At 41.7% G+C, this 26431-nt stretch overlaps 1 protein-coding gene and 1 pseudogene across 2 annotated transcripts in view; one reads left to right on the top strand and one right to left on the bottom strand.

Annotated features, from left to right (window-relative positions):
* The window catches only part of Shroom4 (shroom family member 4), a 209228-nt gene extending 185615 nt beyond the window's left edge, over positions 1–23613 (top strand). For both annotated transcript variants that reach the window (XM_052750606.1, XM_052750629.1), the window contains 4 exons: positions 7332–8165; positions 13121–13301; positions 18197–18466; positions 19394–23613. In XM_052750606.1, coding sequence (XP_052606566.1) covers positions 7332–8165; positions 13121–13301; positions 18197–18466; positions 19394–19663 — 1555 coding nt within the window. In that variant the 3' untranslated portion in view covers positions 19664–23613. The remainder of the gene's footprint in view (positions 1–7331; positions 8166–13120; positions 13302–18196; positions 18467–19393) is intronic.
* On the bottom strand, positions 1669–2581 carry LOC128118260 (ferritin light chain 1-like; annotated as a pseudogene).
* Positions 23614–26431: the final 2818 nt, after the last annotated feature.

The following is a 26431-nucleotide window of genomic DNA, read 5'->3' as shown; positions in this document are numbered from 1 at the left end:
TTTCTTTTTGTCAGACTGCCTTATTCACTGTAACTTCAGGGCATATTTCACAGTTGGTAAGACTCCTTCTCCCTCACAACTTTTTGCTCCTGTTCATGGTAATCACTACAATTTTATTGTCCCAAATAATATTTAGAAGAATCTTTCAAAAGTCCCATATGCTGGTAATTGTATTGGACTCATATTAAGTTTATATATTAATTTGGGTAAACTTGATGTTACAGTGTATGTCTTTTCATTTATGTACATATTGTTTTATGTCCCTCAATAGAGTTTTTAAACTTTTCTGCATATAAGTCCCAGATATTTCTCGTTTACGTTTATTCATAGTTTATCTTTTTAATTGCTATGCCAAGTATGATCTTGCCCTCCATTATATTTTCTAATTGTTTCATGCATAATTTTGGTTGCATGCAACCAAAAGTTGTTGGTTTCTATATATTCATTTTATACCTTGATACCTAACTGAATTTTCTTACTGTTGGTATTAAATTTTCAATTATCATGAATTTTCAGATAAATTATATCATCAATGCATAATACCACCTCCCACTGATTACATGTTCATCATGTCAAATCTCATATCAGCATTTTCAAAACAATATTAAGTACTAGTTAGGAAGTGGGCAGTTTCTCTTGTTCCCAATTTTCATAGGAATGTCTGTACTGTTTTGCTGATCTGGGGGTGTAGCTCAATGATAAAGCACTTGCCTAACATGCATAAAGCCCTGGGTATAACAATGATAATTTTATAGAACTAGTTACATTTTCCTGCTAGTTGCTTTTTAACTCTCGAAAGGTTTGATAATTGCAATCAGATATGTTTTAGGATCAAGGAAGCTGTTTTATAACATTTGTCTTTTGATTTATTAGTATTGTCAATTATATGAATAGATTTTCTAATACTAAATGAGATTTTAATTTCTAAGATGAGCATTCATGTTTATGGTATAGTCTTTTTTTAACATCCTCCTGGATTCTCTTCACTAATACTTTAAGTTTACACACACACACACACACACACACACACACACACACACACACACACACACATATATATATATATAATATATATATAATATATATATAATATATATATAATATATATATATATAGTCTTAGATGAGACTTGTCTCTACTGTTTGTTTCTATATTTCCTAGTTGTTGGAATTGGGTCTCTTCTATCTTCTTTAGATTTCAGAGTCTAGAAAGTGTACATAATATTAGTGGTGTATTTTCCTTGAAGGTTGGCAGAACAGCACAAAACTGTGTGATTCTGTACTTTTGGTTAAGTACTTTGATTTTGTTCTATGATAACTAATGAGTATAGTCTCTTTTCCAATCAGTCAGTGTTGGTAGTTGGTGGTTTCTTAAGAAATTGCCCTATGTTTTCCAAATGGTTATATCAAAAGGTATTCTTACTGTTTTCATTTATTCTGTATCCATACTTATTTCACCATTTGTAACACTGCATTTATATATTTTACAAATTGAATTCTGCAAATTTTTTTTGCTATTTCAAAAATCTTTATTTTTACTTGGTCCAGGACTTGGGAGGGGCTCCAGGGTGGTTGCAAAGCTGTCTAGTTGGCTCAATATGTTCAGGTGAAGGTCCTGAGGCTGGCCAGTGCAGAGCAGAGGAGGGAGCCCCTTGAAAGGTGAGGCCTCCTAGTCATGCTTGAGAGTGAGTCTCTCAAAGAGGTACTCGCCCAGGGATGGCGAGGGCATACCAGTCTGCTGGCTGTGGCCCAGCCACCCTGCGGAGGTTGCCCATCTTCTTGATGAGCTTCACCTCCTCATCCAGGAAGTGGTTTTCCAGGAAGTCACAGAGGTGAGGATCTGTACAAGCAGAAGCCAGGGAATGAAGATCTAAGAGAGCCTGGTTCAGGTTCTTCTCCAGGGCCAAGGCAGCTTCCATGGCCTCCTGGGCTCCACCCCACTCATTCTGAGATGGCTTCTGCACATCCTGGAAGAATGTGCGGCTCCCGCAATCGTTCTGCATCTTGAGGAGCCACTGGGCGCCCTCAAGCTTCTCCCCGGCCAATTTGCAGAAGTGACCTACACCCTCCAGAGCCATGTCATCCCAATCAAAATAGCCCAGAGAGAGGTAGGTAGGTATAGGAGGCCCACAGGTGCAAGTTGACCAGGCGGTTCACTGCAGCCTCCACATCGGTGGAATAATTCTGATGAACCTGGGGAGGTCATGGCTGATACGCAGTATGCAGTTAACAGCAAAGGGATGGTGCTGGCTGGTCCTAGGAGCCAAAAGCGGCTGGGAGATGGTCCCAGAGACTGCGACTGGAGAGACTAAAAAGCGGCTGGATGCTAACATGAGGGAGTCCCTTGGATCTGTTCTGTCTAAACACTGTTAAAGCAAGACACAGACACACGGGCTCTCCGAGGCGCTGCTCTGTCTCTGCAATTTATTTTTGATTCATGACTTAAAGCTATAAAGTATGAGAAATTTTTATCTCGTTTGTTAGCAAGATAGAACAATTGGGAGTATTCTATTTGATTAGTAAATGGTTTATCAATTTTACTATTTCATTTTTTCTTTTTAAAATTTAATTTCTTGGTTGTGGATTTCTGCATCTGCTTCCATCAGTTACTGGATGAAGGTTCTATGTTGACTCCCATGGGAGGCCTTACCCTTTCTGAATGGAGACAGAGGAGGAGGGGATGGAGAGGGTAGAAGGGAGGCGGGGAGTGGGAATGAGAGGAGAGGAAGGAGGGGAAACTGTGTTTGGTATGTAAAATAAATTTAAAATTAAAAAAGAATACTCCCTAAAAAATACATAAATAAAATTTAATTTCTTTTATTTTGAGATTATAATATAATTCTATCATTTCCCCTTCCTTTTCCTCCCTCCAAACCTTTCCATATACCCCTCCATTTTTATCTTTCATTATTAGTTATAGCATTTATTTTTTACTGTATTCATTTCTACTACTTGTTTTAATATTTTCTGTTTGTTTTGATCAGTTTTTAGATTCTCTTTTTAAGAATTTGTCAATTGAGTACTTAATTCGTTTATTTTACTTTGGTATTATCTCTTCTTCCTTTTATTGGAAATAGATTCTTCTCTCACACAATATATCCTGATTATAGTTTCCCCTCCCTCTACGCCTCCCAGTTCCTCCTCTCTTTCCCTCCCCTCTGGATCCACTCCCTTTCTGTCTCTCATTAGAAAAGAACAGGCTATTAAAGGGATAATAATAGAATACAACAAAATAAAATATAGTAAGATAAAACAAAAACTTTCGCCGGGCGGTGGTGGCGCACGCCTTTAATCCCAGCACTCGGGAGGCAGAGCCAGGTGGATCTCTGTGAGTTCGAGGCCAGCCTGGTCTCCAAAGCGAGTTCCAGGAAAGGCGCAAAGCTACACAGAGAAACCCTGTCTCGAAAAAAAAAAAAAAAAAAAAAAAAAAAAAAAAAACAACTTTCATATACAAGTTGAACAAGACAAGCCAACACAAGGAAAAAGCCCAAGAGAAGGCACAAGAGTCAGGAGAAAGCACACACCTGAATCCCATACAAGCACTAAACTGGAAGCCATAATATATACACAGAGGACCTGGTGCAGACCCATGCAGGCCCTGTGCTTGCTGCTTCAGTCTCTGTGAGTTCATATGAGCTTTGATCATGTTGATTCAGAGGGCCTTGTTCTCCTGATGTCCTCCATGCCCTCTGGCTCTCACAGTCTTTCTGCCTCCTCTCCTGTGGGGCTCCCTAAGCTCTGAGGGGAGGGATTTGATGGAGGCATCCCATTTAGGGCTGAGTGTTCCAAGGTCATCTTTTAATGTAAGTGTTGAGAGCTATAAATTTTCCTTGAACTACCACTTTAGTGAAGTATATCCTCTGGCTTCTGATGGTTTCTTGATATCCTGAGTTTCAGATTTCTTCTTTATCTAAAGTGGAAAAGTTTTCCTGTTTGTTTTCTATATACTATACATTTTCATCTTTCATGTTTGGAATTAATTTCCACTATTACTGAATTATGATTAGAGAATGTGGTCTGTATTGCCTCTGGCTCAATATATAGGCAATTAAAAAGTATTCACTGGGGTCCTGAAAAGAAAGTATAGTCTTTGTTAGAGTTTTCTCTTATTTTAATTTTAGTTGTAAGTTGAAACAGTCTTAAATTTGTTTCTGACTTTATTTGTTTGCCTTTACATTACCTACAGTTTTCTTATGATGTTTGATTCTATGTTTATTTTTTTACATAAAGATTCAGGACTTCTGGGTGTAACAAGATATGCTAGTTCTTATATGGCTGACAAAGGAAGATTTCAAGTTCAAAGACAGCCTGGACTATATAACATGACTCTGTCTCTCAAACACATACACACACATACACAAACAAGGTGTGGGGCAGATATATATTTATATGTATATATGCATGTGCTCGCACCTAAAGAGCGAGGGGGGAGAAAGAGAAAGATTTAGTGTAATTAGAACTTTATCATATATCCAAGTTGTTAGCATTATGGTATTTTGGGAGAGGAATGAATGCAAAGTAGAATCAGAGTAATTAAGACTAATAAATAGGATCATTACGAAGGCCCTCTCTACCTGATATATATCTGCCATCCTTTTGCTATCCACTCACTACTTTTTGTTTTTATTTTATTCCTTGAGAGGATATGCTGAATTGGATAATTTGTGCATTAGGAGTCTACAGGTAGGCTAAGACCCGAATGAGAAGAGTGAAGATATGTGGGTATGAATTTCTGATCCATGTAGGAACTAGTGATGAAGGGAATGATGTTTTGTTTCCATTTTCTCTAAGCTTAGTTAGCATCATGTGTACTGTTATTTTTAAAGAAATAGTCTCAGCCATCGTCATGACTGTTAAATGCATAGTCTCTCTGCTGATCTAATTGAACCCTGGGAATTTCCAGGCAGTAGACAGGACTCAGCATGATGTTGATTGCTCACAGGCTACCATAGGAAACAAGATCATAAGTTTAAAGAGTTTACCTCTTTATAATCAGCTGAAGAGATGTCATTTCATTTTGATAAATCTTACCATGTGGAAGTTTGACATTTTATAAATAGTCAAAGTACCTGGACTTTGTCTTTGGAGATTATCTTTTATAACTTAAAAGAATAATATTTTTCCTAGGAGAGATCGTATTTTAAATTTCATTTTTTTCTTATTTATACAAATATATAACATATAGAATATTAAGTGTATATTCACATATATAGCACCAATCAAAAGTTGTCTCAAAAATTTACTGAATAGTTTTTATCTCCTTGTTTTATAATATTTTTATATAGATGATGTTTTTATAGTCTACTTTATTCCTTATCTTTATTTGAGACAGGATATCTCTAATATATATATACTCCTAGGTTGGAATTCACTCTGTAGACCAGGCTGGCCTCAAACTCACAGAGATCCACCTGTTTCTGCCTCCTGCATGCTGGGATTAAAGGTGTGCGCCACCATGCCTGGCTAGTCTGCCTTATTTCTAAATTTACTGATTGGTTCTGTTAATCTATAAGATACTTGTACTTACAATTGTCTCATAAGATGTTTAACCTTTATATATATTTATTTTTAATTTAAATATATTTTGATTATATTCTTCCCCTCTCCCAACTCCTTCCAGGTCCTCTTCTCCTCCCTACCCACCCAACTTTAAGTTCTTTCTCAAAAAAACAAGCAAAAACTCAATACAACAACAAAACCCCTCAAAACAAAGAAAACAAAATAAAACCAAGCTACCACCCCCCCAACAAAAAACAAACTGTAGCCAAATGAAATCACACAACAAAACTGGGGAGTCCATTACATGTTGGTCAACTGCCCCGACCATGAGGCCTCCCCTAAGAGTGGTTGATATACCCAGTGCCACTCTATGGAGAAAACTGATTTTCTCTCTCCCAGTGGGTATAAGTGACAGTTGAGTTGTTAGCCTTTACACTAGTGCCTAGAGTTACATTCATTCATTCATTCATTCATTCATTCATTCATTTTAATATAACAAAATAGAATATAATAAGATAAAACAAAAACCATCATATCAAAGTTGGACAAGACAAACCAACAGAAGGAAAAGAGCCTAAGAGAAGGCACAAGAGTCAGATACCCACTCATTCTCACACTCGGGAATCTCATAAAAGCACTAAACTGGAAGCCATTTTTATAGACACAGAGGCCCTGGTGCAGGGTACCCGTCTAGGCCCTGTGCTTGCTGCTTCTCCTCTGTGAGTGCACATTTGCTCATGTTATTAATCCTTCTTTACCCTAGCCTCAATTTTTTGGTAACAGAATAGCTTATCCACTTTTGAAGGTTTTCATAAAAGCCTATAATTTAATGGTTCTTTTTGAAATTTCAGGTTGTAATGTATCAGAAGGAAATATTTTTAACCAAAAGTGGCAGATACTTGTAAATAGCTTATTTAGTATTTTTATTACACATGTAAGAACAGGGAAGTTATATGGAATTCATTTATAATCTATCTTGCATCAAATAGCAGTAGGAAAATGGAAGTGAGGAGTGAGACAAAAGAAAAATTCACGAACTTTTGATAGGAAAGTATTAAATTGTGCTGATTCTGGGTAGTAAGTGGGAATGTGGATGTTCATTATGGAAATCGCTGTATATTTGTAAACACTAGAATCTTTTCATAGTAAAAAAGAGAGCGAGAAATCATCAACTAAAGCAGGAAAACCAGGATTGTGAGCCCTAGACTGTTGCATATCCAGTCTGAGTGCCATAAACAGACTGGGGTGCTATGTGTATATTTAGACTTTGGCTAAACAGTTCAAGTTTAAATCCTAGCTCTACCACATAACCTTTATAATCCTGAACAAGTTACTTATCCTGACTATGTCTCAGTTTCCAAAACTATAAAATCCAAACTATAAGAACTACCTCCTGGGTTTATTGTAAGGAGCAAATAACTTTGAACATGGAAAAAAAAAAACAACTTGAAAGTGCTGTGGTTCTCAACCTGTGGGTCATGACCCCTTTAGGGGTCTGCATATCAGATATTTACATTATGATTTATAGTAGTGGCAAACTTACAGTTATGAAATAGCAATGAAATAATTTCATGGTTGGGTGTCACCACAACATGTATTAAAGGGTTGCAGCATTTGGAAGGGTGAGAAGCACTCCTCTAGTGTTTAGTACTTAGCTTATGCACAAAAAGTGTCATTGTCTCCATTATTATATTGTTATCACCATGGCCATTATATTTACTGCATATATTAGAATTTTGTAGCCATTTTAACTTTGCAGAAATTATGTCATCCAAAATATGGGCCCATCCACCTCATGCTTGTCTTGGTCAACGCTTATCTGCTGTTTTACAGGGAAATGGCTCATTCTAAGGCCAGCTTTTCATGGTCTACTCCCTTCCATCCTTGCCTTGAGAACCCAGCACTGGACTTGTCAAACTACCGAGCAATCTCTTCTCTTGACCTTCTTGGAGACTTCAAACTTGCTTTGAACAAAGCAGAGGAGTCTTCAGTTTATGAGGATGGGAGTTCTGTTGCCTCCATGCCCCGCCCACTGCGAAGCCGAGCCTTCTCAGAGAGTCACATCAGCTTAGAGCCTCAAAACACCCAGGCCTGGGGGAAGCCTCAGAGGGAACCATTTACTAAAGGCAATGAGACTCAGCCAGAGCTCCTTGGGGCCCGAAAGAAGGCTTTTCCTCCCCCTCGTCCTCCTCCTCCCAACTGGGAAAAATACAGGCTCTTCCGTGCAGCCCAGCAGCAGCAGCAGCAGCAGCAGCTGCAGCAGCTACAACAGCAGAAGCAGAAGCAACAGCAGCAACAAAAGTGTGATGAAGAAGAAGAAGAAGAGGAAGTAGAGGAGGAGAAGGAGCAAGAGCGGGAGGAGGAGAGAGAAAAAGAGGAAGACCTACCACCCCAGTATTTTAGTTCAGAAACCACTGGTTCCCGTGCCCCTAATCCAGATGAGGGCCTGGAGCAGCCACAGCCCCTGAAGATGGGCCATCTGGAGGCCTCAAGGCAGGGTTCACAGCGTCTCCTAGAGCAAGAGACCTTTGCTTTGCATCCCAGTGGTTTTGTGCCTCCAGTAAGGGGCCACATTGGAGCCCAGCCTGAGAAAGCTCAACCTCCTTGCTATTATGGCGCTCATGGACGGTGGAGGACAACTGAGCAGGAAGCTACTGTGACCCCAAAGTAAGTGTTTGCAAAAGACATTGGGTCCCAGAAAAGGCAGCCAGCAGCATGAATTGAATTTCACCCCTACTACTTAGCAACTGTCTAACAATGATCCTTACTTTCCTTACCTGGAAAACAGGCATGATAACATACCTGCTCTACCTGGTTCTGACTGTTAAGATATTGCATGTAAAGGACATAAATAGACACTTGGTACAAGTAGGTACTCAGAAAATGGAGTTCAAGGTTTTATCCTTATCATTAAGAAAATATGCTGTTGCTTCTCAGTGTATCTTTAAGGTATACATCAATATCTGGCCCCCCTATCATGAAAGCATAAAGCATTCTTTGCCTGTCCTACCTAGGCCTTTTCTGAAACCTCGCTCCTGCTCTAACAAAGTAGCCTGGGCATCTGAATTCTTCCTCCAATCCCAGAAAAAAAGGTGTGGCTGGAGCTAGGTACTTATGGCCTGATAATTCCTTACAACAGCTAAGGGCATTCTTTGTCTCCTCCACTTTCTCCACCCTCTTGCTTTGCTGCTGCTTCACATTTGCCTTGCCGGACAGTAGGCAGTCGTTGGCAGGGTGAGCTGGCTGGGCTGAGAGATCAAACCAGGATTGCGGACTGCCATTGACTTCTATGTCAATGCTCATCTGTGCACCCCAGTGTGTGTCTGTCCTTTTCGCTCCCAAACAGAAGCTCCATGATCTCCATTGCTCAGTGCCTGGCTTCTTAGCTCTGCCTCCCCTCCTTCAGAGCTCCACTGGGGATGAGCAGACAGGTGTCCCCTAATTGCTTTCTTTAAATCTTTTTATAGCAGGATCTTGCCTGGGAGGAGCTGCTATTAGAAGTACCTTGTTTATGTGACTTTTATGGACAGGCTAATCGTGTTACTTGGTTATCTGGAGCTGATTGAGCAGTTCTCTGAGGTGCCATAAGGAAAGCATTTATAAAGCCCAGCTCCTGGGCTCTGTGAGAAGCCCTTAGCAGACCACATGTGGCGACTTCTCAAGCTGCCTTATTGCAGCTGGAAAATGTGTTGCAGAAACTAGCTGTGTTGTGCTTGTTATGTATTACAGCTGGGAGATTGAAAGGTTACCTGGCAGATAGTAGGCACTGAACTAATATTTCAAAAGGCTAAATAGATAATCAAATAAGTTTTCAATTAAGCACTTTCTATGTGCCAGACACTGCCTGGCATTTAATGTACATTATTTAAGTTATTCTTCCCAACATCCCTGTTGGCCATCATCATCCCCATTTGACAAATGAGGTAGCTGAAGTTGAGCAAAATAAGGGACTAATTAATTCAGTATTGTGCAGCAAAGACTCAAATCCAGATCTATCTGCCTCTAAATCCAGGCAGCTGCAGCTGCTACAGCAACCTTGTCCTCATTGTCCACGTCGTCCACGTCGTCCTCGTCGTCCACGTCCTCATCCTTGTCCTCCTCCTCCTCCCCCTCCTCGTCCTCTTCCTCCTCTTCTTCTCCTCCTTCTGCAACCTCTCTCACAAAGGCTTGTTCTTTCAGTTGGCTGGGGCTTTACAGCATTATCCTCTCTCTTAGAGGGTGATGTGTGCCAGAAGTAGCAGTTCTAGGCTATGGACTTCCCTCCTTTAGGAACCTTTATTGTCCTGACACCTGGGCCACTGAGAAAGAAATCACTATTGCTAAACATCAGATGACCTGCTCCAGCCATTGGTTTGTGATGAATTAGAGGCTGCAAGGGAATGCATTCATTTGCACACAGCCTTGGCTTCTCTTTGCAAAAAAAAAATCAATTCTCAATGTTCCTTCAGATGATAAAGATTTAAGGAAGAACATCATTTCCATAGTAGCTGAAGTCTCTCCACCTGTTTATGATGTGCTGAGCCTGATTTTAAGTATTTTCATAGTGGTATGTGATGTACACTCTCTTAGGGTTTACAGTGATGCAAAAGCAACATGCACTCAGCAAAGATGGCATTTGAAGGTGAGGGAGTGTTGACCTTTTCCTAAGCTAGCAAGAGTCGTCTCTACAATAACCTTTAGTGGTGCTGGGCAGCAGCAGAGGCAGTCAGCCCTGCAGTGATGAGAGAAGCCACTGACACTCTACATTGTGCTGGGCTACTGAGTTGTGGAGTTTGGGAGGTTAGGTGTAGTATAAGGATTTTACATTTAGGAAGGGTTTATTAGGGCCTTGATTTAGTCTCCCCTAACAAACCTAAGGAAGAGTTGTAATTCTGCCCCTCCACCTTTCCGAAGAAAAAAGTGAAGCTAAGGAAGGAAATGTAGCTTTCTCACAAGATCACAGACAGTCTAACACGTTGCCCACAGTGTCATTTCAGTACCTCGGGTCCTGAAGTAGATTCTCTTCAGACCCGAGGACAGTACGAAATAGATAGTGTTGAGGCCAGCAGACATGTAAGGTTTTCAATGTGAGATGCAATAAAGACATCCAAAGTTCAGCCATGCTAAGCCATAGTATATCTTTACCACAATTTTACTTTTCAGTTACAAATTCTGTAACACATATGGAGGGAAGTCATAGAAATTATCAAATGTTGCTCCAAGCTAATAACTGATGCTAGTGTAGATCTAGTTTGCTTTGCAAACTCTAAGAACATTCTCTCAATGCTCAGTGGAAGGTTCTGATCTTACATTTAATGTTTACTTTCCAATTCAGATTAGCTTCCTATAGATTTCTTGTAATCACTTCCCTGTTCATGAGGGTAACGAGGAAAAGAACCCTAGAGTACAGGGCTTAATATGATCTACTGTGTAGGGCTGTATCTGCTGAGGAACTGACTTTCCATGTAGCACATGAGTTTTGATCATTACAGTTTCTGACTCAGCATTGATGTGTACCATAAATTCTTAAAAATAGGAATTCCCAAAGTTCATGTCTTTGCATTCCCTCCAGAATATTCTCTCTTCTCTGATATCAAAGACATAGTCCAGCTCAAAAGTCCCTTTACAAATAGGGGGTTTGTAGAGTATCAAGTTGTTCGTTTGTCAGCTATCACATAATATAAAGGATAAAAGCACAAGTGTGGAGTCAGGTTGCCAAAGGAGAAAACATTGGTGTGGAGCTTACTGGCTGATGACCTGGGGAATATAATTTCACCTCTTGGTTCTTCATGTTTCCTGTCTGTAAAGTGGTTATGATGAGCATTCAGCTGTGAGTGTCCATATGTGCACATGTGTGTGCTATGCACATGTGTGTTACCTGTCTTGGGACAGTTTCTGCGGTATAGCAAGCACTGCATATATAGATTAGTATTATAGTTCTAAGCTTGAAACCCTCCGTGTACAATAAATGTCTCTAGAATGAGGATTATTGGCATGCCCAGGTTGCCTTTGTGTGATGAATTAAGAGACAGCATAGCATGAATCAGTAAATAGCTGTGGAGCCTTTTTAGCTATTATATTTGACCTTTATCTAAGAGCTACAAATAGCTGCAAAAATGACTAATGAGTTTCTCCTATTTTCCTTTTCAAAGAGCTAGAGGTTAGGAAGGGCTAGTGACACAGACAGGTGGATGGTAGGAGTAGCTGCTAGGCAAAGGGAATATGTGTGTATGTACATATATGTACACACACACACACACACACACACACACACACACACACACACATATATATATATATATATATATATATATATATATATATATATATATATATATATGAGAGAGAGAGAGAGAGAGAGAGAGAGAGAGAGAGAGAGAGAGAGAGGACTTTGCCCTTGCATAAACCCTGGGCAGAATTGTTCACTCCTCCATTACTGAAACCTGACATTATAGCCTTCACTTCCCCCTTTTCCCACTAGACAAGAAGCTTTATTGTCAGAAGAGTCCAAATCCAAGCCAGGGTAGAGTCAGAACAACTTCTTTCCTGGGAAGAAATTCTCTTCCACGGGCTGGAACCCAAAGCAACAGGCTCTGAGAAGCCTTCAGTGAACCCAAGGCAACAGGGTCTGCTGCTATACTTGTCAAGCCCTGGGTGTCACTGGTTTCATCCTCCTCATTTCATTCTGCAACCATGCAGGAGGCTGGGGCCAGTGAGAATATTCTGGAAGTGGAGGGATGCTGTCCATTCTCAGGCCAAAGGGTTGCCCTACAAGAGGCAGTATCAGAGAGCTCATGAGAGATAAGATGGGCTGTGACAAACTTTTGGCAGGGATGCAAATCCCAGCCTTCAAAATGGTGACCATGGCTGAGGTCACACTTTGCTATGGGACATCTACAGTGGAGTGGCCATTTCAAACAGGAGTGGCATCAGGATAAAAGATTAGAGTATGAGGAAAGCCACAGGGTACCTTTGTTTTTTTTTTTTGGTTTTTTTTTTTTTTTTTTGGTTTTTCGAGACAGGGTTTCTCTGTGTAGCTTTGCGCCTTTCCTGGAACTCACTTGGTAGCCCAGGCTGGCCTCGAACTCACAGAGATCCGCCTGGCTCTGCCTCCCGAGTGCTGGGATTAAAGGCGTGCGCCACCACCGCCAGGCGTCACAGGGTACCTTTGTAAACAAGCAGGTCAGGTAGAGCTGGGCTGAGTAGGCTCTGTGCTTAGGTAGAGGAGAGGTCCCCAGGCCTAGAGGAACACGTTTCTCTGCTGCGCAGTCCCTCCCCTGAGGTCATTAACTAAGAAGAATCATTTATCATCAGAAGCCCACAACTTTGAGGTCTTGTAAGTTCTTCTCTATTTTAATAGGGTGTTAATGACTGAGCCAAATGATAAAAACATCCTATGAGCTACTAAGGGCAGGGACATAGAGGCACATGGAAATAGGCTGCTACATTCTTAAAGTTTGCCTTTATTTGCCTTTTAGATAGCCTCCATGTAACCTGTTCGTGTTTGAACAGTGCCTTCTGGTCCATTTTATAATAGCTAAGGAAAGTGGTGCCATATGTAATAGGTAGAGAAAACCAAGGAAGGAGAAACATCAGTGGTCTCTCAACAAAAGTGCTCAAATGGTCACCTTTTGTTTCCACAGACAAGAGTTTCAGCACTTCTCACCTCCTCCGGGGGCCCCAGGAGTCCCTACCTCTTACTCGGCATATTATAATATCTCTGTGGCCAAGGCAGAACTGCTGAATAAGTTAAAAGAGCAGCCTGAGATGGCAGAGGCGGGCCTGGGAGAGGAGGGAGTTGACTATGAACTGGCTCAAAAAAAGGTAAGGATTTGGTATATCCCAGATATTTCCAGCATTTAGCTGTGTCTGAAGGACAACTAGCCCTTTACACCCCCAGCATGCCTTTCAGTCTTGTGTTTCAGTATGGAAATCACACAGCCTCTCCTCCGTCTAGTCTCTAGTCAACAGTAGCAGCACTCATCATTCTCTCTCTAATCCTTAGAACCATCTTGCTTTGGAGGGTGTGAGTGTGTGTGTGTGTGTGTGTGTGTGTGTGTGTGTGTATCTGTATCCTGCCTACCCGCCCATCTGTCTGTCTGTCACTGGGGATTGAACCCAAGACTTTATGTGTGCTACACTGATGCTCAACCTGAGTCTCAGTGGAAATTTTTGAAGCATTTGGGATCAAAACTAGGGCCTAGCATGTGTTAGAAAAGCACTTTTCCCTAAGCTGCATCCCCAACCAACCTCCCTCCCTTCCACCCTCCTTCCCTGTCTCCCCCACCCCACTTTCTTTCTTTTGTAGTGCTAGGGCTGAACCCAGAGCCTTGCCCTTGCCAGGCCAGCGTTTTGGCACTGAGTTACAGCCCTAGCCCTGCAAGGTAAGTGTTATTATTGCCCCCACTCTTTTAACCAGTTAAAGGAACTACTTTTTCCAAGGCAATGTACTAAATAACGGGTCCTGGACTCAAGGCAGGACTGGGTTTCTGCTTTCCCATACTGTCCTTTTGAATTAAGCAATCTAACTCACTGCCTAAGGCGCATCAGAGCTCTGGCCAATGGCAGTGCCATTAATTTGTATTCTCTGTAAGTTTCTGGGAGAGAGAACAGACTGACTAAGGAGAAATTATAGGCTGGCAGACTATTATTTATTTGCAATGATGGTCAATTATCTCTTGAAAATACAAAATAGGTAAATGGGGATGTTGTTGTTGTTGTTCCAAGCCTCCCTTTCTTCCTCTAAGTACCAGTAGCCTAGTTTTTTAATCAAGTTCCTGGAATCATTTTACCCGCCCCTTGCACTTACCTATTTTATTTCATAAGCAAATAGAGTTGTCATAGCAACCTCAAAGGCCCAATTTACCATTTTGTGGACATGTGAACTCAATGTAAATTGCTCTTCTGCCCATATTTCTCTTTCAGGACATGACCTGTAGGAAAACATAAGGCCATTTTCAGAAGCCCTCCTTCCAATTTTCCATCTGAAGCAAAATGTCAGGGAAATAATTGGACCATGGAAGTGTCAAATGTTATTGATCCAGATGCTCTTCCTTGGAGTCTATGTTTCTTGAACATGGCAGAGTGGCTCCTTGCTTATTCAAGACCTGGCCTTTCCAGGGACAAACATAATGAAAGTCTAGCCAAGGGAAGAGAGATGACTGGAAATGGCAAAGAACAGAATAACAGAGAGTGATTTGCAATGACCGCGGGTGGGGCAGGGCAGTGTTTGTGTGTAAGGAAGAAAGGAGAGGAAGGTCATCAATTTGCAGTGTTCCAGAAAAACAGCTCAGCTCTGGCTGAGCCTGTGATGACTCGCCAGTTTCATACAGTGCATACAGTATGCCTTCCCCAGGCTAAAGAGTCAGGTTATATAGCCCAGGTCCTGCAGAGTAAAGCGTTCCCTCCATTCCCATTCTTCCCTCAGTCCCCAGAGGTCGGCATCTGGGTGAGGAAGTGAGAATCCAAGTGGGTCATCCTTTGACACTGACATCGGCTTTTGTATGAGAGAGTGGAAGGTGACAAAATAATTGAGAAGATTTTGAAACCTCATTATGTTTCCTCTTTCCTATCACTGGGCTCCCAGTTCTCAGTGGATTTGGTGATCATCCCCACACTTCCAAGCACAAACATGATGATTTCCTGACTTCTCCTGACAACAGGCTTTGGAACCTCGTAGTCTTGGTCACCTTCAACATTTCCAAATGAGCTATCAGAAAGGAACACTCCAAATCTACACATCCCAGAAGCCTAAACTTGAATAATAATAAATCAAACACTGGAGCTTACTTCCTGTGTACAAGACACTATCCTAAGTCTGTATTAGTTCACTTAATTCTCATAACCACTCTGTGATATGGGTGCTATTGTTCTCCTACTTTTTTTCCTGTAGAGCAGTTGAAGCACACAGAGGTTAAGTAATGTGTTAACAGGTCAGACCACTACTTTGTGGCAGGTCTGATATTCAAAACAGTCTGTTGCTACAGTCCATGATCTTAAGCACAATGCAATACTGGCTATAAAGGCTGAAGGCAACCCAGGATAGCATCAAGCCACTCAGCTAAACATGGTGCTTGCTCTCTCTCTCTCTCTCTCTCCCTCTCTCTCTCTCTCTCGCTTCCTGGCTCACTCTCCCTCACTCTGGTATATGTCTGTACCAGGATGTGTATGTGTGCACACATATGTGTGTGCATGTGTATATGGAAGCTGGAGGTCAACACTGGGTTTCTTCTTCAATTGCTTCTTACCTTCTTCTTTATAAAAAAGTTGCTCTCACTAAACTTGGAGCTTAGTGATTGGCTAGACTGGCTCATCAATGAACTCTGGGGATCCTTCTGTCTCTATCATCCCCCAATGCTGGGGTTGCAGACACATTCTGCTGTGCCTGCCTTCTTATGATCCTCATGCGTGCATGCAAGCGCTTCAACCACTGACACATCTCAACAGCCCCTAGACATGTATTCCTGAATTCCTTATAATAATATTAATAATAATGCTTATGACAACGAAAGCACAAGTAAATGTGCATTGGGCATTTACTGTCTCAGACACAGCAGTCAATAGTTTGCTTCTGTTATCATATTTACTATAAATTGTCACAGCACCCTGGACAAAGGTAGACTAGATGAAGAAGTAAACTTTGTATCTGAAGTTTCAGAGTTTGTAGAAGACAGTATTTGTATCCAGGGGTTTATATGACTGCAAAATTCCACTCACTCTACTCATTGCCTTCCTGTGAGTGTAGTCACACAACTGATTACTGCTATAAATGGGAGGAATAGGCTATGGTGCTTAATCTTATCAAGTTGATTAGATCGATAGGTGCCTAGAGGCTGCAAAGCATACCTTTGGGAGTTCTTTGAGGCATTTCCACAGAGGATTAACTAAGACATGCCCAGAATGTGGATGGAACCGTCCTATAGACTGGGGGCCCAGATGCAATAAAGGGGTGAGGGTGGGAAAACCTATAGTACAGGCTCTCACTCTCTGCTCCTGGCTGCCACAATGAACTGAAGCGTCTGAGACTGTGAGCCAAAGTACATCGTCCTTTAAGTTGTCTTGCATGGACACTTCATCACACAGAAAACAAAACTTAGCACTAGGCAGTACTTCCCTTGAGTAACTTATAATGAACAGTGAAGGATTGAACTCACACACATGAAATAGAATTAACAAATTAAAATTACACTGTGTCTTAGTCACTGTTCTATTGCTGTGAAGAGACCACGGCCACTCTTCTAAAGGAAAGCATTTCATTGGGGCTGGCTTCTAGTTTCAGAGGTTTAGTCCATTATCATCATAGCGGGGAGCATGGCTGCACACAGGCAGACATAGAAGCTAACAGTTCTGATCTGGATCCAGAGGAAGCGGGAAGACAGAGACACTGGGTCTGGCATGACCTTTTGAAACCTCAAAGCCCACCCTGAGTGACACATTTCCTCCAACAAGGCCACATCAACTCCAACAAGCCCACGCCTTCTAATCCCTCTCAAGTAGTGTCACTCACTAATGACCCAAGCATTCAAATATATGAGCCTTTGGAGGCCATTCCTATTCAAACCACCACACACTGTAATGTTCTGATTCTAAAAGTTTTGTTTTGTTTGTGGTTTTCTGTTTGCTTGTTTGCAGTTCTAGGCATGGAAATAAGTACCTTATATAAGCTAATGAAGCACCACACTACTGATCTATACCCCTAAGGTAAAATACTTCAAAGCTCAAAAAGAAAGATGCCACTGAGAGAAGACTTCTAGAAGAGGTTTTCCTATAGGAAGGGTGGGAGCAAAGCTGGACCTTAGAGAAAGAACCAGAATAGCCCCCGTATAGAGAAACTGAGCAAGTGGAACTACAGAATCAATTCAGGCAGTCAAGAATGAGGGCTGTGGATATAGTGGAGCAGAGAGCTAAACCTGAATGGTTCTGAGGTGGAGGTAATGGGTCATATTGAGCAATAGTAATAACAGTGGCCTATTTTTATTGACACCTTCTGTGCTAAGTCTTTTTAATTATTATTGAATCATTACCATTTAGTATAATGGACACAACACTTACCTACAATCCTTCTACAAAGAGAGAAAGTGAAGCTCAATTAAGTCAAATCATTCAAGATCCTGCAGATAGAAATTGGAAGAGGTAGAAGTCAAACACAGTCATTGTGACTGCAGAATTTTCATTCTCATCCAAAGGCCTCAAAAGTGATCCAAGGGGACAAGGGCCTAGCACACTGTCATGAGCACCAAAGGAGAACATAGAAAGTGATTAGCAAATATCTGATGACAATTCTTTCCAATCTAGGGCCTCAGAAGCTCTCTAGTTCTCATTTATTATAGTCTCAGTTTCATTTTGCAAATGTGGCTGGGTCACTGTTCTATTGCTGGTACCACTTTCCTAATACCAGGAACTCTGGTGGTGACATGGGAATTCCTACCAAACAGGGAAGGAAGGTACCTATTCAGAAAACTGGAATTGCTTATTACTTGCTCAGGTTGCACTCTATCTCTTCCCTCTCTCCTTCTTGTCTTTCCTTGCCCTATCCCTCCTTCCCTCCCCCTTCCATTTTTAGTCTGGTCCTTTAGACAGGGTCTCAGTATATAGGCCAGGTTGTAATCCTCTTGCCTTCACCTCCCAAGTGCCAGGATGCAGGCATGTATTTTGCTAAGCCCAAATCTGTTTCTGTTGAAGGCCATGTTCATCCTTTGTCTTCTGTTTAACTCTCTTAGATTCAGCTCATTGAAAGCATTGGTCGGAAACTTTCTGTCCTGAGGGAGGCCCAGCGAGGGCTCCAGGATGACATCAATGCCAATGCTGCCCTTGGAGAGGAGGTAGAGGCCAACTTAAAAGCGGTCTGCAAATCCAATGAGTTGGAAAAGTATCATTTGTTTATTGGGGACCTGGACAAAGTGGTCAACCTGTTGCTGTCACTCTCTGGACGACTGGCCCGGGTAGAGAATGCTCTCAACAGCATCGATTCAGAGACCAGCCAGGAGAAGGTACAGATGTTGTCTCTGAGGGTGTAGCTTTTAAGGGAGACAGGAAACAGCATTAAGAGTGTGAGCACTGGCTTTTTAGTGCCCTGAAAATTTGGTTCTGCGTGTTAGCTGTGTGACTCTAAAGCAGCTTACTTAGCTTTACTCTGTCTTGGTTGCTTCACTTAAAAATGAAATAAGCGTGCAGCCTGTTTCATGGGTTTTCTGTGATGGGTGAGATAATCTGAGTTAATTGCATGAAATAGTGTCTGAAACAGAGTAAACATGGAATCAGTGCTAGCTGCTAGTGCTGGTGATTGATAGTGATGGTAGTGATAGGGGTGGGGGTGGTAGCAGAAGCAGAAACAGCAGCAGGACCAGGAACAGCAGCAACAGCAGCAGCCAATTTGCCTCTGATCCCCCTTAGAATTACAAAGAGACCCTCAGTTTTGCAGGTTATTTCATTATTCTGTAATCATATTTGAATTCAACTCCATTACCTTCCCCTGTACAAGTAGCTTTGATCCATGGTAAGAGGTCCATACACGTGCACACACAAATACACACCCCCAGGCATGACTTAGTCCCACAGAGACACTGTACAGAAGGCATCACCACAATGATATTTGTTCAGCAAATGAAAGGGACTTAGATTAGCTTTGTGAGAGGCTTCCTCAATGCCAAACCAAGTGGTGGTCCATGGTTTAAAGACAGCCTTAGAGATGGAGAGATGTGATTGCACACCTCCTATCCAAAAGTGCTGTCATGCTTGTCTTTCTGCAGCTACAGGCAAGGGAGGTTTGTGTGTGAACGAGTACTTTGGAGCAGGAAAACAAGGGCTGGTTAATTAGCAGAATGTATAGCTGCTCTGGAGCTGCTTCCTTGGTGGAAAACTGCTGTGCAGATGCCTGGGGACTGGGATAGCCTTTAATGGGTCCTCTGCTTCCCCAGGTGGTGCTGATGGAGAAGAAGAAGCAACTGACAAACCAGTTGGCAGATGCCAAGGAGCTGAAGGAGCACGTGGACCACAGGGAGAAGCTGGTGTTCGGCCTGGTCTCCCGATACCTGCCTCAGGACCAGCTCCAAGATTACCAGCACTTTGTGAAGATGAAATCTGCTCTCATCATTGAACAGAGAGAGCTGGATGAGAAGATTAAACTTGGGGAAGAGCAGCTTAAATGCCTCAAAGAGAGCCTGCACTTGGGGCCCAACAATTTCTAATCCCACCGGTGCCTCTGCGCCCCTGCCTATCCACAATGGAAAGTGCTTTCAGTCTTCAGTAGCAGTTTGCTAGCCGACTGTATAGAAATGACTTAGCAGATGGTTGCAGCCATCTACCTTGGCCAGCCATCGAGGAGAGCCTGGGAAGGCCCTAAGCTTCTGCCTTGCAGAGCTGAAGCAAGGTGTGGTTGTACTGCCGTGTGCTCGTTCCCAGTGAGTGGGAACCCATCGAACCAATGAAGTGCCTTCATCTCTGTACTAGGACACCAAAGACATCACAAACTCAGTGTTCCCCCTTGCCACACTACCCTCTTAATGTGCAGTTTCCCTCTTCCCCCAGGCTAGTGGCCTAGCTTAGCCATTGCCCAAGCAGATTTGCGTGACTTGAATGCGTTCACCCAACACCAGCGTCAGGCCCTCCCCCAAACTTCGCAGCAGGAGACAGAAGAAGAGATTGCATAGAAGGAGAGCAAGTGTTGGGTATACCCTCGTACTCATCCTCCCCTCCAGTAAAACCCAGGCTTAAACAGAGTGGTTCCATGTCTACCCTCCCCGACAGCTAGCTGACAGTGTTTTACTATGGCCTTCCTGCCATAACATGATGGACCTACTACTTTAATTGTATCTTGCCCGGATATCACTAGGAGTCACATGCCAGGGCTTCACTCTTTGAGCCTCTAATATTTCTATTTCAGCTGACTTCAGGATATAGCTTCCTTATTGGGGAGAGGATTCTTATTATATTTCAAATGGTCTTTGATTTTATTTAATTTTATGGTTTTTTTTCTTTTTTAACTAATGAGGTAAGAAGAAATAAGTTAGAGAGGGGGATGTTAGCCAGAAGGAAAACATTTTATGTAGACAGCCTGAGTCCACTGTGGCTAAGTAAGCAAGTGCCGAGGCAGTGAATTCTTCCTGCCATAGCTTCAAGGACCTGAGAAAGCTCACCCCTTGACCCCAGAGCCCCCTACCATAGCTTCCCTATGTGCTTCCTTGAGGTCTAGATGGCCGTAACATTCCTGAGTACAATTCACTGTTTTCTCACTGTGTTTTGAAACTAGAGTGCGCTCCTGAAACTGAAAATTTTAGGATGCAGGAATGAATGAAGGAGAGTGTGGAAGGCACTCTTCTAACAACTGCTTTCTCAGTGGCTAGCCTCAAGGAAACAAAACTAGAAGAGTACTTTCAGGCAGGGCCAGGCTCCAGAGAAAATTACGATCCATCCAGGATCTAGACAGACAGTATCCCTCCTTATCCTCTTGGCCTATGTACTAAAGCATCCCCTCTGGTGAATGCCTGAGATCTCGGATAGTTCCAAATCCTATATATACCACAATTGTTAATCTCATCACTGAGGGGACTAATAAGCGACTAAAGAGAGATAGCCTATATAGCATGGATACACTGGATAGATAGATGATTCATGATCCATGTGGAATGGAGCAAAGTTTTATCACACTACTCAGAATGGCACATAATTTACAACTTATCAGTTGTTTAACTCTATAATATTACATTTAATGTTTTCAAACCATGGTTGATCATGAGAACTGAAACTATGAAAAGTGAAACCACAGATTAATGTACAAAGAACTAAAGCTGTTGCGTTTGCCAAGACTTTACATTGGTAGCCAGCTTCTGTCCTGGAACAGCATTTGGGAGAGCAATAGCAAGAGGGGAATCACCACCAAACTGCCCTTTTATCTAGCTCAATCTTATGTTCCTTACTAACTGGGTGCAGTCCTTGATGTTATCCCCCATCAATACAGCAGAAGTCCAAGACAACCAAGCCCTGGCATCACCACATGTTACTGCTGAGTTCCTCAGGGTCCTTGGAGGTTCATTGTAACTACAGTGTTTCCTCATCCAACCAAAGAATTTGCCAAGGAACTGCACTGCTGCTACAGATACTGGTCACTGTCTTCCATTTTCGCCACATTGTGTCTGACAGCTTTGGGAGACTCTTGGCCAGCAGGGTATTCTAAAGGGGTGGCAACCTTGTCTGTGGGTCTCTGGGTATGCTGTAATAGTACTGCTGCCTCCACAAGAACCACTGTTACCATATCAGTACTGCCATTCTCCCCTCAAGTGGAAGATTACAATTTCTTTTAAACATAACCCCAAAGTCTATACTGAGCAGTGAAGCTCTGTAGCCCCTATTCTATGCTGTGCAGTGCTGTGCAGTGCGATGGTGTGCAGTGAAGTGCTGTGCAGTGCGATGGTGTGCAGTGCTGTGCAGTGAAGTGATGTGCAGTGCAGTGCCATGCTGTACAGTGCAGTGCAATGGTGTTCTGTGCAGTGCGATGGTGTGAAGTGCTGTGCAGTGCAATGGTATGCAGTGCTGTGAAGTGCTGTGCTGTGCAGTGCTATGGTGTGCAGTGCTGTGCTGTTATGTTCTGTGCTATTCTATTCAGGATGGCTGAGAGCTTACCCAAAGGAAAATTGGGAGAGGTGAGGAAATACTTGGAGTAAAGGCCACACTTGCCTTACCTTCTTTTAATAATGGGCCCTAGGACAATCAATAAAGAAGTTCAAATGTCTTGTATTAGGATAATGAGAGTTATATGTTCTGTCATTCAAAGATGTGTGAGAGTTATGTATTTTATCATTCAAAGATGTGTTTGGCTATAGTAGAGCAAGGAGCAGTCATTGTGCTGGATATGATGGCCATAGGCTGGATATTTGTAGCCTTTGTTATGTTTATTATACCTGAAGTATATGATACCAAAAATACTATTAACTGTGGTTTGTGTTTGTTTGTTTGTTGTTTAGCATCATTGGAGGAGGAACCCAAGGCCTTATGTTTATGTATGCTGGGCAAGTGCTGTATCACTGGGCTACAGCCATAGCCTAAATTCTCATTTTGTCACTCATCCCACCTCAAAATAGTTGGTAGAGTTGGATTCAGAACTCAGTTGGCTGAGTTTCCAAAGGATTTGAAAGATAACCTCAAAAATATACCAAGTAGCAAAGCTCAATAGACTGAACCCACACTGGCATGCCCTACTCCTGCTGTGGCGTTTCCACAGTGAGGAACATCACTGCAAAGTGCCAGTACTACTTGGCATGGGATAGCTCTCTCTGGTCTTGGTTTCTGGGATCAGCCATCTTCCAAGGTCCCTGAGAAGACATCAGTGTGAAAGTGGGTCAAAAGATTGGCACCCCCCACTCAAAGGTTACTGGTCTTCCATTCTTTCCCTTCAGATACTTACAGAAACCTCACTGGAAAGCAGGGTGGATCAAAGGAAGTCAATGCAGGATTACTATCATACAACTATTTCCCCATCCCCAGAGCTCTAGATAATTGACTCTCCTCAAGTCCCATGATTGAAGACTCAGCCAAGATGTAGAAGTAAATACCCAAGTAGAATCTAAGAGAATGAGATAAATATACTGGAATTAAAGCCCTAAAAAGGGAGACATTGGATGCATTGGAAAGAAAAGAGAATAAAAACATAAAAATCCTCTTTCAAGACTGGGTTCATATTTCTGTTGCCACTTAACCTCATGTGCCAAAAAAGCTGCCTAAGGAGTACCAGGACTGCATCCTCAAATCCAGCCTCCCTGAAGGTGCTGCTTTTCAAGTAGCAAAGCTCAGATGGAAGAAGTTGGGTAGACTGCTAGCTGTTTCTACCCATGTGGAACTTGGCAGCTCCCTCTCATTGCCAGAGGAGCTGTGTATACCAATAATCATTCTGTGGCAGAATGTTGTATTATTTGAAGATTAAATCCTTAGAAGGGGGTGGGGTGTGGGGCAGTGTATATAGATAAAGAATCAGTGTTTGCTGTACAATTCCGGGGAGTTGTCTATCCCATGTACTGCTATTATTTTTCTGAATCTTACTGTTTGTGCATTTGTGTCCTCCACCACTCCCCTCTTGGCTGACATTGATATGCCTGCCATATTGTCACCAAGGGTCGTTCTTCAATAAAAGGTGCTAAGGACAACAGGAATTGTCTCCTATGTCTTGCTTATGGAATATAAATCCTCTAGTATTCTGATGAAAAATAGTAGAAAGGAATGTGGTTACTTATCTATAGTCTTCCCTATACAGCTATATGGCCAGAGCTTTATGCATATTCTTTAACTTACAGCCTGACACCCTAGGGATGGTAGTAATACTGCAGAATTCATTATCACCAGTAAAACAACAGGGTCTGCCATAGCCGCCTTAGGGGAATAGCTTTAGACATCTATTCATACTACTACTACTGAAGGATAAAAACAATCACCAGTCTTACCCAGCTGTGAATTCTGCCACCTATAGTAACAACTGGCCTGACAAAACAATCCAACTGGTGAAATAGTGGCACAAATATCATACCCTGCCCTCTGCTACCCTGCCCTCCAATCTTATCTATAAAATGGGAAAATAATCTACTGGAGGTATTATAATTTGGAATAAATTTTAATTTGAAAATAATAAATAAAAGCTCCTAAGTCTATACTGAGGCATTCTTAGAAGGCAGAATTCCAGGTCCCATCCCAAAGCCTGTGACAACAGCCTGACTTGTAATTAAATTCCTGGGAGATTCATGTGTTTAATATTAAAGTTTGGAAGCAGAAGCACTAATATGTCACAAACATACCCAGGAAGAGTAACTATTTTATAGTTTTGATTCTATGCTTATCCTACATATATATTTGCTTTTCTCATGTTGCTCACAGCTGTCCAAATAGGGTTTCCAGATGCAAGGTTGGTATATCTTTTAGCTCATTTTGAGCTGCTATAACAATATACCCGAGACTGGGTAATTTATAGTAAGTTAAAATGCACTAGCTTATAGTTCTAGAAGCTTAAAAGCCCAACGTAAAAGGTCCAGCACCTGGTGAGAGCCTTTTGTCTATACCTTATGACAGAAGGAGAGGGTGTGAGAAAACAAGAGATCCAACTCGGAGCTTAAGACCTTTTAGAATCAGTAGCAATACAACCTTGAGGGTGGAGGCCTTATAGTCTAAGTGCTTCCCATTCGGCTCATATCACTGTTACAGTAAGGATTAAGTTTTCAAAACATTCTTTTGGAAACACATTCAAACTATAGCAATATACAGAATCAAAGGAGCAATCTGAAAAGGAAGTTAAATAATTCCTGACTTGCTATTACAAAGATATGAAAAATGTTTGAGGTGATGGTTTTACCAGTTACCTTGTCTGATTTATACACTGTTAATATATAGAAATGTCATACTGTATTCCCAGAAATATGTACAACTATTGTGAGTAGATTCTAAATAGAAAATAATTGGGTTAAAGGGGGAAATAATTTGGTTAACTGTAGCATAATACCCATATTCATGGTTCATAAGACATACTAATGTGGTAATATTTTATTTGTGCTCTAACAAATAAAGGTTGCCTGGGGATCAAAGGAAAAAGCCAGCTACTATATTAAGCATGGAGATCAGGCAGTGGTAGCACACACCTTTAATCCTATCATTCAGGAGGCAGAGATTCATCCAGATCTCTGTGAGTTCAAGGCCACACTGGGAACAGAGCCAGGCATGGTGGCACATGCCTTTAATCCCAGCACTAGTTAACCATAGAGGTCTGTACAGACAGACAGGAAGTGATGGAGATGGGCAGAAAAAGGAAGTGATGTAGCTGGGAGGAGAGAGGAAGTAAGATGGCAGGGACAGAAATGTATATAAGGTTTGATTATACAGGAAGTATCTCTCTTGGGCTGAGGATTTCCTAGTGGTAAGAACTTGTGGCTGGCTTGTTCTATTTCTCTGATCTTTCAGGTTTCACCCCAATATCTGGCTCTGTGTTTTTTATTAATAAGACTGTTTAACAATTTGTGTTACATACTATCATTAAGATGATTATATACCCAAACTGATTTACAAATTCAACATAATCTTATGAAAATTCATACTGATTTATTTGCCTAAATTACAGTATCATCCTAAAATTCATACAGAATTGCACAGCTCAGAAAAGCCAAAACTAGCTTTAAGGGAAACAAAGTATAGGATTTAGACTTTCAAATTTCAAAATTTATTGCAAATCAACAGTAAAGGAGATAATTATTTAGAAGAAGCACAGGAACATACATTCAAATAAATGGAAATAAAGAGAATTAAAAAACCTTCAAAATTATGGTAATTTTCAACAAGGGCACTGAGTTAGAAAAGGAGGGAAAGAAGATGTGGCTCTGTAAGTAATGTGCTTACAAGCATGAGGACCTGAGTTCAGATCCCACCATAAGTGTAAAACCAGGGTGATATGGGACATGTCTGTATCCCCAGTGCTGAAAGCTGAAGACATGCAGATCTCTGGAGGTCACTGGCCAGCCTGCTTCTAGCCAAAACAGTGAGCTTCAGGTCTACTTAAGAGACTGTGTCTCAAAAAGCAAGGTGCAGAGCAATAGAGGAAATATCATCACGAGTTGACCTCTGGCCTCCACAGGCTCCCACACACGTGCACATATGCTTTCATAAACCACATACATAAAATTTATACAAAACTATTTTTCTATAAATGGTGTTGATATAACTGGGTATCTACATAGAAAACATGACCTTGGACAAAAGACATTGCTCCAAAGAATATGTATGTCTTAATCTGCTTGAATTTCTGTAACTTAATACCATTACACTGAATACATTAAACAACAAACATTCGTTTCTTCTATTCTGGAAGATAGGAAGTCCATAGCCAGCACTAAATGGACTTAGTGGGTTATCAAGAAACAGAGGAGGAGAACGGGGAGGAGGAATGAAATTAGGAAGGAATGTGTTGGGGAGATGCAGATACAAGGAGAGTT

This window comes from Peromyscus californicus, unplaced genomic scaffold (genome assembly GCF_007827085.1).
Source record: "Peromyscus californicus insignis strain IS unplaced genomic scaffold, ASM782708v3 Scaffold_10__1_contigs__length_136768540, whole genome shotgun sequence".
Lineage (NCBI taxonomy): Eukaryota > Metazoa > Chordata > Mammalia > Rodentia > Cricetidae > Peromyscus > Peromyscus californicus.
The sequence above is the reverse complement of the archived record's forward strand: the minus strand, read 5'-3'. Positions and strand labels throughout refer to the sequence as shown.